Below are 19,505 nucleotides of genomic sequence, written 5' to 3' on the forward strand. Positions count from 1 at the left end.
GTCTCTGCAACACGGAGGCGAATGCGCCTCCGCTGGGCCGTGTCACCGTTCAATGATGGTGACGATATCGTGATGGTGGTGGTGGTGATTATGACGATGCCATCACATCACCACTACGAAGCTCTGGCGGTTCCCCGGGACCGCAGCTCCACTCCATGAAGATCATGCGGTCATCGATGGTCGCGCGGCGGTTGTGTGCCAAGTCCGTGGCGTTTATCACCAGATCCACGATCTCCTGCATCCACGTGGTGCCTGCAGCATGTGGGTAGGGTGGAGATCAGGGGGGGGGGGGGGGGGGAGAGCCGGGGTGATGATGGGAGGTGAGAAAAAAAGGCGAGGTGAGGTAGTGGAAAAGAGCCAACGCTGCCCCATCAACACGTGTCTAGTGTGTGACGTTTGACACTCTCGCTGCTGCTCCTGATGATGATGACGATTATGATCATTTCAACGGATCACGCTCACAGTATTCGCTCACTCCCGAAGAGGGAGAACGGCTCAGAGGCACGAGTAGACACATACGAACAGGAAGGCAGCCACGCAGTGAGCCGGCGCCAACAATTGCCTGCTCTGCGGTCCTCTTTATAGTGTCGCGTTACCGGTCAATCGATGAGTGTTTTACATGTGGAAGGAAAACCGGAGCACCCAGAGAAAACCCATGCGTGCGAGGGGCAAACACTCAATCCCAACAGATGGAGTCCACATTATTGATGTGCCGTGTTGCCCTGGTGAGCCCGGGTACGGGCCCCCCGCTGCCCACGGAAAGGGAGGTTCACACGATTTGTGCGGTGATCCACCAAACCTCGCCTCCAGTGCTAGATTAAAAACCACGGGCATAGCCACCCGGCTAATGACTCCTATCCGCTGTTGGCTACGTCACGATGCTGCTGCTGCGAATAATTATTTTGATGTAAATTATGATTGTGCTGCAGTTTGGTGCTGCTTATGATGATGATGATGTTAACGAAGGTGGATCTCACCAGCCTTGGGGTATGTGGCGATGACGAGGTCATCGGAGCGGGCCTGAAGCTGCTCCACGCAGCTCCACTTGTCCGCGAGGAAGTCCAGCATGGGCACCCCGTTCACCAACTTCATGCCGGGCCTCTGCATCCCGGAGTACTCGGGAGTCTTGCGGAGTCTTGTGGAGAGTCTAGCGCGACAGACGTCGAGTGGTGCTCAAGTCAAGTGCCACGGTGGCGAGATGTTAACTACCTCGCCTGGTATACAGGAGGTCGTGGGTTCGAAACCCGAGCCTGACGCCTCTACGTTTTGCACGTTCTCCCCATGGTCGCGTGGATTTTTCTCCGGCTCCTCCGGCTCTAACCTTCACGTTTACGATCAACATCGCGCGTTTCGAGCATTTGGCTGCTATACGTTTCCACATGACGATAGGCCACTTCGTCAAGCTATCATTTGTGGCCAGGTCGCTTCTAAAAACATGCTACATAGCTAAGTGGGCCTGACCTGGTAAAATCAAATAAAAACATGGTTGAGTTTAGTTTTAATTTTATAACCAGGTGAGAACCCAAGAGGCCAGGATCCCTGTATCCAACGTTTGTCCTGTAGTTGGAACCGTCAAAACAACTTCGGGCCAACGAACCATGTCTACTGGGATAGTCTCACACTTTTAGGGCTAGGTCGACCTAGGGGAGGCCTCGCACCTGTTCGTATATTTGCTTTTATTCACCGATATTATCAGCAACACTTTCATGCACTTACAAACGAACACGCCCTTCACGAGCCTCCTCCACAGAGGCCGATCTTGACACCGTTGGTACCAGTCATTGCCAAGTCCACTCAGCTCCACATCCTCCTGTGAACATCACTCTATCTCTTCTCTGGCCCGTGCCGCGCCCGTTAAGCCCCCTCTATCTGGCCGAACAAAAGCTGTTAGGGCATGCGGTGGCTGGGCATGCGGGCTACGTGACTGGACCAACGCAGCCTTGCCTGCCGGAGGAGCTCACCGATGGGGCTTTGTCCAGATCTTTCAAGGATTTGTGAGCTCACACAATCCAGCCTGGATAAAGCCAGGATGGATCGTAGGCAGGCCAGCCTAAATGTTTCTAACTGGCGAAGATGTTCCATTAGGGGGGTCCACGTTTCACAAGTGTAGAGATGGGAGGGCATGACTGTGGCCAAGAAGACCCAAAGCTTTGCGTGAAGCGACAGACCAGGTAGCTTCCACACAGCCTTATGCAACCAATACAAAGATAATGCCGCTCGACTGATTCGGAGTGAGACCTCTACTATCAAACCAGAGACGGTCATGAGCACACTGCCCAGGTATGGGAAACTCTCCACTCTCTCCACAACTGCCCCATCTTCCTTTGGGAGTTGTGGGGGTGGAGTGTCCAATGGTACAAAATACCCAGGAAGATGCTTAGTTCTGTTGTGGTTGATGGTAAGGCCCAACCTCTTAGTGGCACGCTCCAGGTTCAGCAGCGGTGCCTCCAACTCCTCTTCTGAGAGAGCAGAAATTACCAGATCATCAGCATAAATAACATGGTTGACCATTATGGAGCCATCCTTTGATCACACGCGGGCATCAATCAGCCTCCCATTGTATCTGTACCAGATGAAAATTCCTCTGGTACAGCAATCGAAGGCTTCACGATCTACGTGGTCGAAATAGATGTTAAATAATGTGGGAGCCAGTGGACAACCCTGTCGCACCCCAAGGTGAACAGAGAATGGCTCCGACTCCCGGCCACGTAGTTTTACCCAGGCCCGCTCACCATCATGAAGGTCCTTAATGATCATTGAGCAGAGAGTCAGGGACTCCGAAAGCACGAAGAACAGCCCAGGCCTACTGATGGTATCATAGGCCTTGACCAGGACAATAAAGCAGAGATGTAGTTCTTGTGAGAATTCCCTACACCTCTGCTGTAGCAAACGGACAGAAAACCTCTCCGAACCTCCGAGCGAAGGCTGCGGTAAGCCTCCTCATTCTCTGACATGGGATGCTGTAGACGATAAGAGTGGGCCTGTCGTTGTTTTTCAGCCAGACTGAACACCTCCTCTATCAACCAGGGTCTCTGGGGGAGGTCTGGACCGTGTACCCAATGCAGCCATTGCAGTTGCATGAGCCACAGTCCTAAACCTCGCCCATCAAGAGGAGTGGGGGACGATGCCAACCTCAGCCGCAAGCAATGATGGAATTTTCGCTTGCAACTTTCATCAGATAGCTGAGACCAGGCCACTATGGGCTTTTATTGGGGTCCTGAGTGTACACCCACCACCGAAGTGGAAGAATCGCAGGCACATCTTACAGATAACAAGTCGATCAGCTCCACGGTAGGTCCTGGTGTCAAGGACATGGGCCCGCATCTGCTGTTTCGTCACTATGTAGTCCAGCAGATGTTCTTGCTTCGACCCGGCATGCATCCATGATGTTGTGTGGACACGCTGATGTCGGAACAGCATGTTGGTAATTACAAGTCCATGAGAGGCACAAAAATCTTGCAGCTTCCTACCGTTGTTATTGAGCTGATCTGGCCCATGCTTTCCAATTATTTCAAACCAAATGCCAGCATCATGACCAACTCGGGAATTAAAGTCACCCAACAGGATGACTCTATCCCGAGGGGCCACTTTAGCTAGCACCTGTGACAGGAGGTCATAGAAGGCATCTGACCCATCGGCCTTGCCTGCATCCCTCCATGGATGTTCGTCTTCGGTAGGGGCATAAGTAACTACGACCACCACTCTTTGCCTCTGGTTTATGGGAAGGCGAGCCCAAATTAGTTTGGGGCTTACACCTAACCGCCCCGCTCCCACGTCCCCTTCATTATTTTGTTCAGAAGAAGAGCCATCCCCTGTTTTTTTGCAGTCTCTTGCCCTCAGTAGAGGACTGTCCACCCCTTATGGTGGCAGGAGCCAGAGCCAGTCCACCGGACCTCCTGAATACCACAGAGATCCAGGCGGTACCGGTCCAGCTCCCGACAGAGGAGTGGCAGCCCCTCCTCTGCAGTCAGCGTTCGAATATTCCACGTGGCCACCCGCAGTAGTTTATTGCTGTTTCTGGAGGAACCTCAGGGTAAACATTAAAGTTTTTGGCTCCACCAAATATGGTTTGGCCAGGAGACGTCATGGACGCCTGTCCCCCCGGGGCCTCCGGCACAAACTTAATACGATTTTTATTCCGTGGAATCGTGGTAATTTATTAGAAAGTGGAGGGGTTACCAGCCCCTCGCACCCGTCCAGAGCCCCATTTGGCCGCTGTGGTGGCTACAAACGCGATGAGAGGAATGGCCAATCTCAATTGGCCCTCCCCCCACGGCACTGGTCACCACAACGTTGCTGTCCGGCACCAACGAGGAGGTAGGGGTTGTTTTGCCGGACAGACACAAACACACACACACCCGTCGCACACACACACACACATACCCGTCGAACAGACACACACATACCCGTCACACAGACACACACACCCGTCACACAGACACACACACACCCATTGCACAGACACACACACAACCATTGCACAGACACACAAACACACAGCCGTCGCACAGACACAAACACACACACACTCGTCGCACACACAGAAACACACACACACTCGTCGCACACACAGAAACACACACACACTTGTCGCACACAAACCCATCGCACACACACACACACTCGTCGCACACACAGAAACACACACACACACACTAGTCACACACACAAACACACACACACTCGTCACACACACAAAAACACACACACCCGTCGCACACACAAAAACACACACACACACTCGTCACACACACAAACACACACACACACTCGTCACACACACAAACACACACACACTCGTCACACACACAAACACACTCGTCACACACACATACACACCCGTCGAACAAACACACACCCGTCACACAGACACACACACCTGTCGAACAGACACGCACACACACACACACACCCGTCGCGCAGACACACACACACACCCGTCACACACACACACACAGCCGTCGCACAGAAACACACACAGGTCGCCCAGACACAAACACACACACCAGTCGCGCGCACATACCTTGTCGAACAGACACGCACACACACACACCCGTCGCACAGACACACACACACGTCGAACAGACACACACACACACCAGTCGCACACACACACATACCTTGTCGAACACACACACACACACGTCGAACAGACACGCACACACACACACACACCCGTCACACACACACACACCCGTCGAACACACACAGGTCGCACAGACACACACACGTCGAACAGACACACACACACACCCCAGTCGCACACACACAACTTGTCGAACAGACACACACACATACCTGTCGCCGGAGCCCACGCTCAGAAAACGAATTCCGCCCGAGCCGAGTGAGCTCTGGGCGTCGTCACACCGCCGAGAAAACCGCAGTTGTGCGCGCATGAACCTTGGATTCGAGTCAATTGGCACTGGGTGTCGAAGCCAATCGTTTATTATCCTATGTAAGTTCAGTTTGCGCGAGCGAAGGCTGTCTGGGACATCGGTAGGAGTGGATGCCGATGTATATAAAATACGCTCCCTTTCCACAAGCAGGTCGTGCCGCTCGTGAACGGGACGCGTGTGCGAAGTAAAGGAGTAGCCCCTGCAAGTGCCTGCTCGTGGCCACTGCTGACCGAAGGGGCCACGGCAAACTCCACGGGAACGAAACTGTTGCGAACGAGTTCACGTCAGCACGCGCGACTCTTCGTGCCACGACGAGGTTCAGCAATACTCTTTGGTTTTATTTGATTTGCGCGAGTACACTGAACTTTGTGCGAGTGATGTGAATTCACCCTTCTCTACGAGCAGTCAGTTTATGGCCGAGCAAAGACCGCTGCTGACTTTGCACACAAAAAGGCCGTAAGCCAATGGTGGGAATTCTACATTCCCACATTCCTGTGGTGTGCGAGGCGAGTCTCTCCATGGAACGTGCACTGTTGAATTCGCCACAAAGTTGAACCTATTTGATCGATCCCAGAGGGATGATGAGCTGAGTCAACAACCCCCAACCAGAATATGAACTGGCGACCTTCTGATTGCGAGCTGCACGCTCTAGCGCTGACGCACCCGACAGGACTGAGCAAGCATCACGGAGAGACGCCTGCTTGTGTGACATTAGGTTCGGTCGTTCTTTCAGAATCAACATCTTTATTTTTTTCATAGTGGAGGAATTCGATGAGCTGTGAAGATCTTTTTCACAGATGTCCAGCAGGGGCGGGTCAGAACGCTACCCCACAACAAACAATACCGAACGCGATAGCGGTGCAAAGTAGAGGAAAGGTAAAGACATCGATTTTAAAAGATATACAAATATAACGAAACAATGTTTTTTTTATCTTAGCCGGTAAAGTCCACTGAGCTATTAATAATTATTAGGGCTCTGCTGCTGAGCCACCTTACGAAAGTGCCTCATAATACAGGCATGCACGTGGACTTTCTCGGGTTTCTGTAAAAAAAAGATAAACCTGATTTTCCCCCTCCTATGGTGTTGAGAAACAAGTAAATACACGTGACACGTTGGACGAATGTTCTTAAAGGTCCCGTGGGTCGCGGCCGCGTGCCCCTCCCTCCCGCGACCCTGTGACCTTGTTTGAAATGATGGTGTGGGTGGGGGGGCTATACGTACTCAGGGGGGGCACGAGGATCAATGTCAAGCACACGTGAAGTCGACATTAAACGTGACGGCGATCCGAACGGCTCTTGTCCAGCCATCGTCTCGAGCCCTCGCCCGCTGTGCAAAGACTGCACCAACACGTCTGGACTCAACGGTGCGAATGTAGAAGGGGGGCTGCGCCTTCAGCGGGGGGGGGGGCAGGCGCGCTTTGCACTCTAGTGGTAGTGCCTTACGCCAATAATCCATAGTCCAAACCGAGCGGCAGGGCTCTGTGGGGCTTGATTGATCGTGCTTAATAGGTTTGTGTTATAGAATGTTTGAACGTTGTAATTCATTCATGGAGACATACGTTATTATTAAATATTAATGTAGGAGTACATTTATGTATGCTATATATGATACCGCTTTTCAAGGAAATTGACCTCGTGCATTAATAATGTAACACGCAGTACAGCAAAATGACTGTGCAAAGAAGTTAATTTTATTGGATATTACTTCATGACAGCATAATTTACAAATTAAATCCGCAAAGGACACACCTGCAATGTGTGCAGGACGACATTATAACGCGTGATCAGGATCTGTGCACACACGGCGCTTTATAAATTCGCCTCCACATCTCAAAGCGCCTCGCGTGACATTCTTAAACATTCCAGCGCCCAGCTGCAGTTTGTGGCTTTTTTTTGGCTTGCCTAGGGGACCCACTGATGACAGCTGTCCCTGTGCGGCGGTAAAAAGTGTGGGAACTCTTGAGAACAATCGTTTCACACGATTTAGTTACAAGAGGAGCATCTGATAAACCATAATGCCCTGCCGTGTTTTATTTAACTGGAGAAACCAGTTTCGTTTTATTTTTGTGTGAATATTTTAATTGTTTTAGTGATTTGTTCACCTTTCCTCTACTTGGCTCTCCAATCGTGTTTTTCTATTGCTTGTGGTTGTAACTTTCTGACCCGCCCCTACTGGACACCTGTGAAAAAAAGCGTTATAGCTCATCGGATTCCTCCATTATAAATAACAAAAAAATTATGTTTCCAGTTGTTTGTGTTGTCAGCTGGAAGGTTATCATTGCTGTGTTGTAAATCCTGCCCAGAAACGATCGCTCTACCCGGCTCGCACCGCCGTGCCGTGCAGCAATCGCCGCCACCGACTCATTGCCCCGTGCACACTCGCACGGGGCCCGCGGCTCTCACGGTGCCAGAGACACCCGATCGGCCACACGGACGAACAAACAGCACGGGCGCTTGCTTCCTGGTCACGTCTTCAAGGTCTCCCACGCACAACTCCACGACGTCATGGCGGCATCATCAGCGCCATCACCGCCACTGCCAACGCAGACAGGCGATGACGCGCGTGTACCACGCGGCGGCGCTCTAACACGGCAGCCATTTTCATCCACTCGCTTCGGGCGCCAATTCGGCATCCATCTCCCAAGGTGCCGTGGCGTCGTTTAAACGAATGTCGTCATTCTCTTTTCGAGACATTCTCAGTTTGCACTTCCAGGTGTCACTCGCACCTCGATTGACAGGGAAGCGCAGTTCCAACTCCGCTAGAGCTGGGATTCTCGATTACTTAAGTAATTTTTGATTTAAAGCTTTCGTGACTGCAGTAATTCATATTCTTAGTTCTTTCGGTAAAGTCACGTTGAAGGGAAACAATAAAATAATAAAATATATACATAACACAAACGACCGTTTGTGTTATGGTCGAAACGTCGTGAGTTATGGTCGAAACGTCGTGAGTTATGGTCGAAACGTCGTGAGAATTTTTATTGTTTTATATTTTTTTATTATTTTTTATTGTTTCCCTTCAAAGTGACTTTACCGAAAGAACTAAGAATACTTAAGTAATGTCATTAACCCATTTAATCTACTATTGTTTAAATTGCTCGATAACGCGAAAATAGCTGGGGGGGGGGGGGGGCAGGAAGTCTCTCCTCCGTTCCCACGTGTATCGCTGGACGGGAGGTGATACGCGTCACATTGGGAGTGGCTTTTCGGGGTGTCCCGCCTTCGGGAGGCAGGATGTTGGGGCGGCTGACATTTTTTTTTAAAGGCGCCTGTCATCGACCAAGAAAAATAAGTAGCCAATAGCAATTCTTAGTAGAATAATCGATCCGATCGGCTGATGGACCCAGCTGGGTGCCTCCACACATTGGAGATGTTGGTTTGCACGCAGTCGCGTCTCACGTGCCTGGCATTGTGCTTGCACCTCGAAATTTACGTCGATACCTTTGTCCCCTTGCGAACAGAGTTCACGCGAGAAACAGTTATTTTTCCGTTCACGTGAGCGAATTCTCTCTCGAAATTCCCGCCCTCGACTCCCTTCGCCACTAGGGGCTCGCGTGACACCAGAGTTCAAGCAAACTTAACCTAGCGGCACCCCTGATGACAGCTGCCCCTGTGCGACGCAAGGTGACGTAGCACCGGTCTCCCCCCCCCCCCATTCCATTTTTTGTTTTGTTCACAAAGGCGGCGTCACATTAACAATACGGAGACACGTGTCTATTCCACACACACTTGCACTGCAAACAAAATAATAACAGATGAATTGTACTCAAATGATCAATACATATCTCTCCGATTATGTTTTTGGGGTTGCATTGTGTGCTGCTGAGCGGAACGCTCAGTCGACTGGAAGCTTCTTCGGGAACCTCCTTGTCTCGGTCACAGTTGAGCCGATGCAGGAGTACGGTCATTGAATGTCTCGCATCCCAGCGAGCACCTCTGACATTTACCAGGAGTAATAACAATATTGTACTTGTTACATTCACCGTTTAAATAAAATACCTACGTATGTATGTTGAACTTCTTTCGCGCCGTGCATAGCCAACTTTGCTAATGGGAGGTGTGTCTACAGTTATAAAGCAAACATCAAATGCTGAACGGTTACCTGCATACGGCTCAACTGGAAATACACAGAGAGACATCACCCTTGCTAGGAAAACCTGGTGGGTCTGGTCAACAAAGGTCGTGGAAATATTATAATTTAGTACTTTCCTTCCCCGTGTAGACAACTTACATTTGTCGTCATAGTAAAAGTTGGCGGAGCCATTGTCTTCCTGCCGTTTTGGACAGCGAGGGTGGGACTTATGGCGTTAGTTGCAGTCAGCTACGTTTTGTGGTTGTTCCCGTTTATCATTCGTATTAAGGAGTTTTATTTTTGCCAGCCCATCTTGAGTGCGATCATCTTTGACTATGCAAGCTAGCAAGGTGGCGAATAAGGAAATAGCCTATGCCTGTTTGTGCAATTCTACGGGTGTTCCCGAACCTTTTTGTATTCTTTCGGCCAATACGTCATTCGTACAGAGGGCACGTCCTTCCACCTCATCGACGGATCCCAGGAGTATTCGGGGGAGAGCACTTTGCTCGGCTTGTTGTCAAAAAAGTAGCGGTTCAGGTGGCTCTCGTCGTGCCAGATCGCCTCGATCCCCTTCTCCCTGTCGCGGACGATGCCCCGAAAGATCCCTCGCGTCATGTTCACCACGCCTGAGCAGCAGCCCCCGAATACGGCGGCGTGGTAGTAGAAGTCTCCCTCCCCGCGCGCGATGTAGGCTGCCGACTTGGGCCGCCGCTCGTACGGGAAAGTGAGCGGCCTCTTTGAGAAAAATCCCGCGTGGATCACTGCCACGGTGTCCCCCAGCACCTCCGGGCCCCAGGGGCCCGTGAAGTATTGATCCACGTCGAAGCAGAAGACGTAGTCGGCTAGGCCCATGAGGGTGCTCTCGACAAGGTCACCGATGGTCTTCATGCGGTCCATGCAAATGTCTTGCCACCGTGCCTGTTTCTTGACCTTTCAGACATCGCCACCACCCATCATATTTGGTGGACAGGGCCCACCGAGTGAAGGGAATTTTTTGGCAGCTTCCAATTCTCTCTGAGCCTAATCGCTTAGCACTGGGCGCATTATAAATTGAATTATCGTTACGTTCATAATGCTCTTAAGAAAACTTTTGCCAAACAAACACGGCACATGGGCACACGAGGCGAGTTAAAGAGCTTGGCAAATACCGCTTGTGTATCTTTTTTAAGAAACCGGTCATCCTGCACGGCAGTGCGGAGTGCATAGCAGTGCGATCAACAAACACCGAACACAGCCATCAATCACGCCGCATTCAATAGAAGGGAAATAAACCACATACGTATTAACACAATGTGTCTTTACGTATGTGTGTTGAACACTCTTTAGCACTATACATAGCCAACCGTGCGAAGCGGCTCTTCCTCTTGACAAACAATGTGAATAAGGGTAATTTGCCCGTAATGTGTTTTTTTCCCTTTCATGTTAAGACAGTGCTGTTGGCGAATGCGTTCAATTCTTCTTGTGAATTTAGGTTCGATAGATCGTGATGCACTGCCACTTTAGAAGTCGGCGTTACCCTTATGAGGACCCACAAGTGAGCTTAAAATTGTTGCTTAAATCGTTGTTTTGTTTATCAAGGTGACAACTAAAGAGATCAGGGCGAGTCTCATTTGCTAGAGCTCGAGCGGCCTGGCGCACCACTGACAGCCAAACGTTCCGCCATCTTGTGGTTTTTACTCACCTTAATTGAGACGAGAGATCTTCCGGGTGCGAGGTCAATCACAGGTACGTACGAGGGAAAGTCTGTCAAGACGAAGTACGTGACCTCGTGGCCCAGCAGGAAATATCGTTCTGCCGTCTCCAAAAATGTAGGCAAATATTTGTCCAGGTATCTGTGGAGTCAAAGGCAAAAATCGAAGTTATTTTCTGCTGAAAATGAGCATCGACGCAGGGCTCATCTCCTGTTTTTAGCCCTGAACCATTGACGGAAATTCCACGTTCATGTGACGGGGGACGAGTCTCTGCAGGACACCCACTCTTGAATTTAACGCAAAGTGGTGTTAATCGAATGTTAAAGTTGCGCTGCCTTACACCATAGTCCCAGCCGGGCCCAGGATTCCAATGAAGCTGATTCTGAGCCCCAAGGCACGGCTGAGCCGCTCATCCACGCGTCTTGGAAGCAACTGAGCGACTCAAGCGTGAGCCGAGATTGAGCATTCGAGGTCGAGCCAGAGGCAAGCCACAGATAAGCGGTCCCAAGAAAGACTGAGAGGTGGGCACACGCTCTCTATCAAAGCCGAATCTTTGCTTGCGTGGAATCAATGCTGCTCAAATTATGCGCTCCTAGAATGTCCGTGGTGGGCGATGGGTTGTATACTGTAACTCCGCTACTTACGAACATTCGACTTACGAACTTTCAGAGATACGAACAAACCTTGTCCGTATGTCCAGTTGCCTGTTCGGACCCAAAGTAGTAGGTTCAACCGCCGCGCAAAAGATGGAGGTGGTGGTATCTACATCTGCAGAACATGAAGAACCAGTGACATCTACATCTACACGAGATTATACAACTTTTAAAGCCATTCCCCGTGTTTAGTGTCCATGCCGTACAACGTGTTTGGAATCGGCAGGAGTAAAGTTGTACTTACGAACAAATCGACTTACGAACAGACCTCTAAAACTCCTCTAATTACCACCTTGGTGGTAAGTAGAGGAGTCCCTGCATAAACAACACTGTCCCCGTACCTTGTACGTGATAAGAGGCCGTGTGGTCTGCGCGTCGATGCGGGGGGGGGGGGGTCAACTCCACGGCCGTCGCGCGACTCACCGTCCGATGGCAAACACGGTGACGACCACGCGGAAGGGCGTGCCACCCGCATCCTGGCTGCCCACCTGGGCGGGGGCGAGCGTGTCGCTCCACACGATGGGCGCCCCCCACTCGGTCGTCCTGTTGAGCTCTGGCTTCGTCCTGCGAGGCATTCGTCCGTGGCACTGCCTTAAAAGGGAAACGTAGTGCCACGTTTTGGGGCAATGGCCCGACCAGATGCGCCACTTTGCGGGGCGGTAAACAGTGGTTGTCCTATGCATATACTCGCCTCCACCATATGAACGTGGAATTTCCGCCAGTGACACTAAGTTGCAAACAGGAGACGAACACATCCCCCGATGCTCACTTTGAGTGATTTACCAGCTCAGCCTGCCAAACCTTCTCTCCCTCGCCCACATCGCACGGGTCTCTATCGAGCCGCAGCAATGATCGCTTTCGTTGAACGTTCCACATTCCGCTGGTTCGCACGGTTGCTCTCTTTGCGACGTTATTTCACGAGTTGCCCTTGCCGTTTATTCGATAAGAAATTCATAGATCTCGTCGAGCTGGTACCAGCGCTCGCTCGGTATAAGTATCTTCAATGCCAACATTGCGCAAAAAACGTGAGTGGAGCGCGTTATGCAACACCACCGAGTGCCTGAAGAACTGCATTGTGGTGATGTTTTGATTTAAAGCTTCCGTGACTGCAGAAATTCATTTTCTTGGTTCTTTCGGTAAAGTCACGTAGAAGGGAAACAATAAAATAATACGTGACTTTGCCGAAAGAACCAAGAATATGTGGTGATGTTGTTTTAACTTTTACCGTGGCTTCGCACAATGCCTTTTTGTCAACACTCTGCGCGTGTCTCTGAGCGTTATTGTTCCAACCTAACAGAACTTGCTCCCAACAGTCTGTCAAAAGCTATGCGGAAGGGGGTGGGGGTCTTTGTTTGTTGTTCCGACCTGCGCTCACGTTTCTGCCGTGATTGGGGTGGGGTCTCTCATCCTTGACAAATCTGAAGTTGTTCCATTGCGATTCGCGCTCGCCGCGAGCACAAACCGTACACGACATTGACCTCACACAACGCGCGGATGTAAATGTGGGTTGCTGCGTGCGTTGCACGGGTTGTTTTTGTTGTTGTTGTTGTTGCAGAAACTCGTAATATCCTCACCTGTGCAGAACAAATGCCGTTACAATGCAGCCCAGAGCCACCAGGAGGCAGAGACCCAATCTACCCGAGAGTCGCCTCAGCATTGCAACTTCTGCGGGCCAGGGTGGTGGAGGTCAGAAATACATTTTAAAAAATGGCACTATGTAACACGATTTGTGTTCCTGGGTAGTAAGTGTTATTTTCTAATTGCTTATGCCTCAGGTGATATAGAAAATGGATATTATTCCCCACAAACTTTGCTTTTGTGACCAGGACTTTATGTGAAGGAATGAGGCAAATGCGCACGTTTTCTCATTGAAAAATAGGTACATTTCAAAATATCACAAGCAACTGTTTATGGAGCAGCGACACGATTTGAAAATATCTTAAAAGTTTTCAAAATATCTAAATACGAAATTACGGATTTAATTTTCACTCAGTAGACTTTGCGTGTCATGTCCGCTTTTAAAGCGCGTCTCCTGTATTAAAACCGGTCCAGCATGTGTCAGGGGGCATGGAACAGGGTGGCGGGCAGCGCAAAGCACGCTGCACGGTCTGCCTGCTTCCCTCGCTCTGCCCATGAATCCCACAACGGCCGTCGTGAGGCTTCTCCGAGATGTTTGCTTTCACGTCAAAGCCCACGAGGCAGAATAACCGCAATGAGCCTCGTCACCCTCGTGGGAAGCGAGTCTCGGTTCGCACTGAGACACCGGCGCCGGGAGGCACTCGGTGCGCGGCTGTGTAGCTGTGCGGTGGAAGAAGCCCCGCGCACACACGCCTCTGGATCACACCTCCGATTGTCACGGTTGGCCACGTACGGCGCGGACGAAGTTCAACGTACGTTGCACGCGCCAAGAAATGGTCGTGACCCTCCGCGTAACGGATTTCTGGCCGCGGCTGGCAGTGGAGCTGAACTCTCGCTCGCTCTTCCACGTGCCTGCGGCGTGGGTGCGTTTCTTGGACTATGCAGCGGGTTCGTCACGGAGACGAGGGAAACAATCGCGACTCTCCACCGAGTATCCTTCATGCGGCAAACCCCGTTGAAAATTGCGAATGTGAATATGTGATTACTTGTGTACGGTCACGGAAAGAGAAAATGTAGCCACCCCACTGATAACTCGGCTCATTGTGTGGCCGTATTTGCACGGATTGATATCTCGATATATCTGGAACGCTGTTAGGCTGGCTTGGAACATGATATATTGTAGTAAGGCACGACTGCTGGAGTACAAGGGCTGCCTTTATACAATCATCCTATATTAGTGTACCACATATTTGTTCAAATCTTATCAACAGGTTTGTGATCCCGGAACAGCCGTTCTGGACCGTTCCCGGATTGAAATAAGGAAAACTAAATCTGAGTTTACCCACTGAATAGTTGGGTCGTCATGTGACCGTGTGTCTTTGAATATCGACACAGAACGGGTGCCTGCGAGTCATGAGACTACTCGCTCACCTGTGAGTCCCTCCGTAGGCTCCCTCTGCTCGTGCAACAGACCCGCTGCTGCTGCTGGTTATATATCAGCGATGTCACCCCCATAAATGCCACATTGCCACGCCCGTGCGCATGGAAACGCCGCCACAGAACACACATTTAGAGCAAAGAAGCACGTTTTAAAACGCAAACATCCTCGCAGCGACGCGCACTTCAAACAATAGCGGTGATTACACAATTGTGCTACTGCTCGGCCGTGGGTGGTAAGAAGATGTCAGCGTTAGTTAAAGGGGCATCAACCCCACGCGAAACGGGTTCTCAAAAGTCAGTGTGATTTTCTGCTCAAATGGGTATTGAGAAATTGATGGTCATCTATGGTTACAGCACTGAGCCTGTGGTTAATATTGCACATTCCTATGGCGGGGGTAACTCTCTTTCCATAGGACGATCGCTGTTGACTTCTCCACAAAGTGGTACCAAAATTTATCGACCCCCCCAACCATAATTTGAACTCGCAGCCTTCCAATTGCAAGCAATGTTCATCCACAGAACCTTTCCATCTCGCGGACTTTTCGCAATCGCGAAATGCAGCCCGTGTGCTTAAGAGACAGGGAGAAGTAAATATTACGACGAAGTTTGCCCGGAGTCAAGGTCAAGGGGTCATCGCGACCTATAGCCGTCGATGCCACCGACGCGCCTCCACGGTCAACCCCGACCGTCTCTCACCCTCTGATCCCAGGAAAGAAATAAAAAAAGGAAAAATTGAATTGAGCGGAGTGGCGAATGCCGAGGCAAGGGTGCGAGCTTGGGACTAACGCTGTGAAACCACCACTTTTCCGACAATGGGAGGAACATCAATTCTGAAAGATATCGATGCAGTTGAGGTGTCTTGCAAGAGATATGCAAGGTTATAAATAGTGACGTGAACCGAGTTACTTTGTAAATAAGCAACTTATCCACCTCCATCTATCTGCACGTCTCTCTATATACATTTGTGTTGTCTTTTTTACACCACCTATCAGCCATGTGGCCTTCTGGAGGTGTACAATTTCAGCAGCATTGGCCCAATACAAGCAACGCTGAGCCGGTATTTACATTCAGTATCTTTTGATTTAAAGCTTTCGTGACTGCAGTGATTCATATGCTTGGTTCTTTCGGTAAAGTCACGTTGAAGGGAAACAATAAAATATATATCGTGTTTTTTATATATATTTTATTATTTTATTGTTTCCCTTCAACGTGACTTTACCGAAAGAACCCAAAATATTCAGTATCTTATCAGTCAAAACCACATTTGCAATCTGAATAAGGCTGGTAGTGCACACAAACTACAGGAGGTACAAAAACAATGTGCATGTATAATGTGCATGCATAGTGTACCTTGATTATCATATGAATAACCCAACCGGCAACGGATACCCATTCTAATCTATATGCATTCATTAATCCCCCCCCTCCCTTCGTACGTGAAGGGCTCACAAGTGACGTCATCACATCTATCCCTCTATTTAAAGAACGAAACAGGAGGATTTGTCCACAAATCCGGCTCTCCGCCTGATGATGCTAGTTGTAATTACTGGCAAAACGTCGGACTCAGATCGTAAATGTTCTGGGATTACTCTCCAACACACCGGTGTGCTGTACTAGTAACGAATTGGCACCTTCTGTTTACGTGACACAACTTTACTAATTGGCTGCGTCGGGTGGTGGCGGGTTTAACGACACATTTATATATTTACGCGATCTAACCCAAAACCTGTATTATGGTCATCAGTCTCTTTGTCTTATATGTGGAAACACGGAATTGAGTTGTGCTTATATTATATACTAGCTTGTTAGCCCGCCCTAGGACGGAAGCTGTAATATTAAAGATGTAAATTAACGTTTTATTGTGTGATTATTAATTTTATTTAAGAAATGTAGCACATAAAGACATTCTTCTTAACTTATATTCTTATTCTTAGCTCTTTCGGTAAAGTCACGTTGAAGGGAAACAATAAAATAATAAAATATATATTAAACAATAAAAATTCTCACGACGTTTCGACCATAACACAAACGGTCATCACACCTGATTGTGTTATGGTCGAAACGTCGTGAGAATTTTTATTGTTTTATATATTTTATTATTTTATTGTTTCCCTTCAACGTGACTTTACCGAAAGAGCTAAGAATATGAATTACTGCAGTCACGAAAGCTTTAAATCTTCTTAACTTATTAAATGCAAATAAGGACTTTGGAAGATTTCTCGGTATACGATATTTTGTGTGAATCTCTTATCACTGTTCAAAAGGTTTCCCTGCAGTTGGCTATCCTTGATGAGCACTTTGATCCGCTGAGGATATTTATATCTAGACAGAGCTACGTGCAACTGGTCATGGGGAAATACCGGTCCGTTGAGATGAATACCCACCTCTTCAAAAGTCTGACCCTGCACTGCGATAAAAGTTGCCCCGCACTTTATAGACACTGTATAGGGGCAGTGTGATCTGCAGAGGGGCCAAATCTAGCTAGCATAGAGGCAAAATAAGCATTGACATTTATTTATTTTACCAGGGACTCTTCGGTATCTTACACAATAGGCAAAGGTGAACAACAATCTCTGTGGCTGTAAAATTTGAAAAAAAACCCGTAACTTCACTTTAGCACTGTTTTCAAATCACCTGAAGCTAACTGACAAATTTATCTTCACCGATGGACGCTTGATAGGGAAGAAGAGTGAATAAAGTTGATTGCTGATACTGTCTGAAGTAACTTATCAAAAAACGGAGAACCAAAAAGAAGCATTAGAGTTACGAATACATTGATGAGAGTATAATTTTATCTTGTCTAAATGTAATGGCAGAAGAATGAAGAAGATTGTCATCAAACACTGCACAAAAGGAAGTCGAAAAAAACCTCGCAGCATTTTGACCGCGGCACTGCATTAATGGCAGTGGTTATTGCACGCAACTACGTCATAAAACACATGACGTAATGTCACAGTGAGACTGCCTTTAACGGACGTTCAATCACTAGCAAGTCGCTGCTCTGATAACTTACTTATCCTCCGCTTTCGCTCGCGGGGCGTGAAAACAATTGGAGTTCGATACAATGTCTGCAAAGTAGCAGAGAAATGTTAATCGTAGCATAATTTGGCAGCGTAAAGTAGACACCTGCCTTTTGTTGGACGTGCCCAAGAAATTAATAAAGGCACCAAATGCACTGGGATGCGGCGTAGAATTATGCATTGCCTTCACTTTCCATAAAGATACGAAAAATCGAAAGCGAATTTGCGTAAAAAAATATAATAGCCACTCGAACCTTCTTTGTTAGTCAAAAAATGCAGGCACGCATGAATATTAATGAGGGGGGGGCATGTGCAGTGACGTCACGCGCGGGACACACACACACACCCTTCTTTGGCTCGTTATATTAGTTGCTGCATTGATTTCTTTATTAGCTTTACTTTCCATAAAGAAACGTCAAAATGAAAGCTAATTTGCGCAAACAAATTTTCGTTTCCGCTCCAACTTCTTCATGCGGATTGACTTCATGATTATTAATAACGGGAGGGGGGGTGGCCCATGTGGAGTTCCCCACCTGTTCATGAATATTAATGAGGGGGGCGGGTCGACGTGAAGTGATGTCACGCGCGTTACACACAGACATTCTTGGATCATTACAGTAGTGATTTTTTTTTTTACGTGGAAACACGGAATGGAGTTGTGCTAATACTAATGGTATGCCTGGAGACACGGAATTTGGCAGTATTTGCATTCTAGATTTGAAGCTTTCGTGACTGCAAGGATCCATACTCTTTGGTTCTATTCGGTAAAGTCACGTAGGTAAAAAATAAAACAACAAAAAACCCACGACGTTTCGGCCACAGCACAAGTGGCCTTCACCCCAACGCTGTCCTCTGGACAGTACGGCCCCTTCACCTGATGAAGGCCACTTGTGTTGTGGCCGAAACGTCGTGATTTTTGTTGTTTCCCTTCAACGTGACTTTACCGAAAGAACTAAGAATATGTCGTGATTTTTGTTTATTTTTTTTTTACCTACGTGACTTTACCGAATAGAACCAAAGAGTGTATAGTATTTGCATTGCTCACGAAACTCTGTGGCAACGCAGAGCGAGCGTGTCCGCTGCCCAATAAGAAGCGTGGATGTAAAACTGCAGACAATGGGGGGGAGGGGGGGGTCAGTACAAACAGGCGTTGAGGCAAAGCACAAACATTGTGCGGGTTTCGGCTCTGTTGCGTAAGAGTCGAGGGGTCACGAGGACCTCCATCTCTCATCTTGTGTTCGCGCGTCGATTCTGAAGAGCTCAGGAGTGGACAAGGGCGACGCGAGTCGCCCGCTCCTCATCCCGGTCCGCGTCAACCCTACCAATGTCTCTCTCTCTCAACGCCCTGTGCACCTGAAACACAACTCTATAGTTTTTGGTTCTTTCGGAAAAGTCGCGTAGAAAGGAAATGAATAAAATAATATTATACGACTTGAAGCTTTCGTGACTGCAGGAATTACTATTTGGTTATTTCGGTAAAAGTAGCGCAGAAAGACATTTTAACTTAATTTCTTTCTACGTGACTTTACCGAAATAACCAAAGAGTAATAGAATACGACGTTTCGATTGCAACACAAGCAATCGTCATTAGGTAGAAAACAAACCTAGTGAACTTAGAAATACAATGCAATACAGCACAGAGAGTCGGCTAACAC

At 48.8% G+C, this 19,505-nt stretch overlaps 2 protein-coding genes across 3 annotated transcripts in view; both read right to left on the reverse strand.

Moving 5' to 3' along the window:
* The window catches only part of LOC116939605 (sulfotransferase 1C1-like), a 30,962-nt gene extending 19,706 nt beyond the window's left edge, over positions 1-11,256 (reverse strand). The window contains exons 1-3 of one of the 2 annotated variants that reach the window (XM_076064929.1): positions 11,150-11,256; positions 978-1,147; positions 112-252 (exon numbers count right to left, since the gene is read on the reverse strand). In XM_076064929.1, the coding sequence (XP_075921044.1) occupies positions 112-252; positions 978-1,107 (271 nt within the window). In that variant the 5' untranslated portion in view covers positions 1,108-1,147; positions 11,150-11,256. Of the gene's footprint in view, positions 1-111; positions 253-977; positions 1,148-5,298; positions 5,804-11,149 lie in introns of those variants that run through there. The other variant, XM_032948203.2, reaches the window with a different exon arrangement.
* Positions 7,066-14,871, reverse strand: LOC116939603 (alpha-1,3-galactosyltransferase 2-like). Its single transcript, XM_032948199.2, has 5 exons — positions 14,822-14,871; positions 13,387-13,477; positions 12,236-12,403; positions 11,150-11,300; positions 7,066-10,398 (listed from the first exon to the last, which is right to left on the reverse strand). The coding sequence occupies exons 2-5, from the start codon at positions 13,467-13,469 to the stop codon at positions 9,859-9,861; spliced, it is 942 nt and encodes a 313-aa protein (XP_032804090.1). The 5' UTR covers positions 13,470-13,477; positions 14,822-14,871; the 3' UTR covers positions 7,066-9,858.
* Positions 14,872-19,505: the final 4,634 nt, after the last annotated feature.

Source organism: Petromyzon marinus, chromosome 6 (genome assembly GCF_048934315.1).
Source record: "Petromyzon marinus isolate PM22_M1 ecotype Great Lakes invasive population chromosome 6, UKy_Petmar_22M1.pri1.0, whole genome shotgun sequence".
In the NCBI taxonomy this organism is placed as follows: Eukaryota; Metazoa; Chordata; class Hyperoartia; order Petromyzontiformes; family Petromyzontidae; genus Petromyzon; species Petromyzon marinus.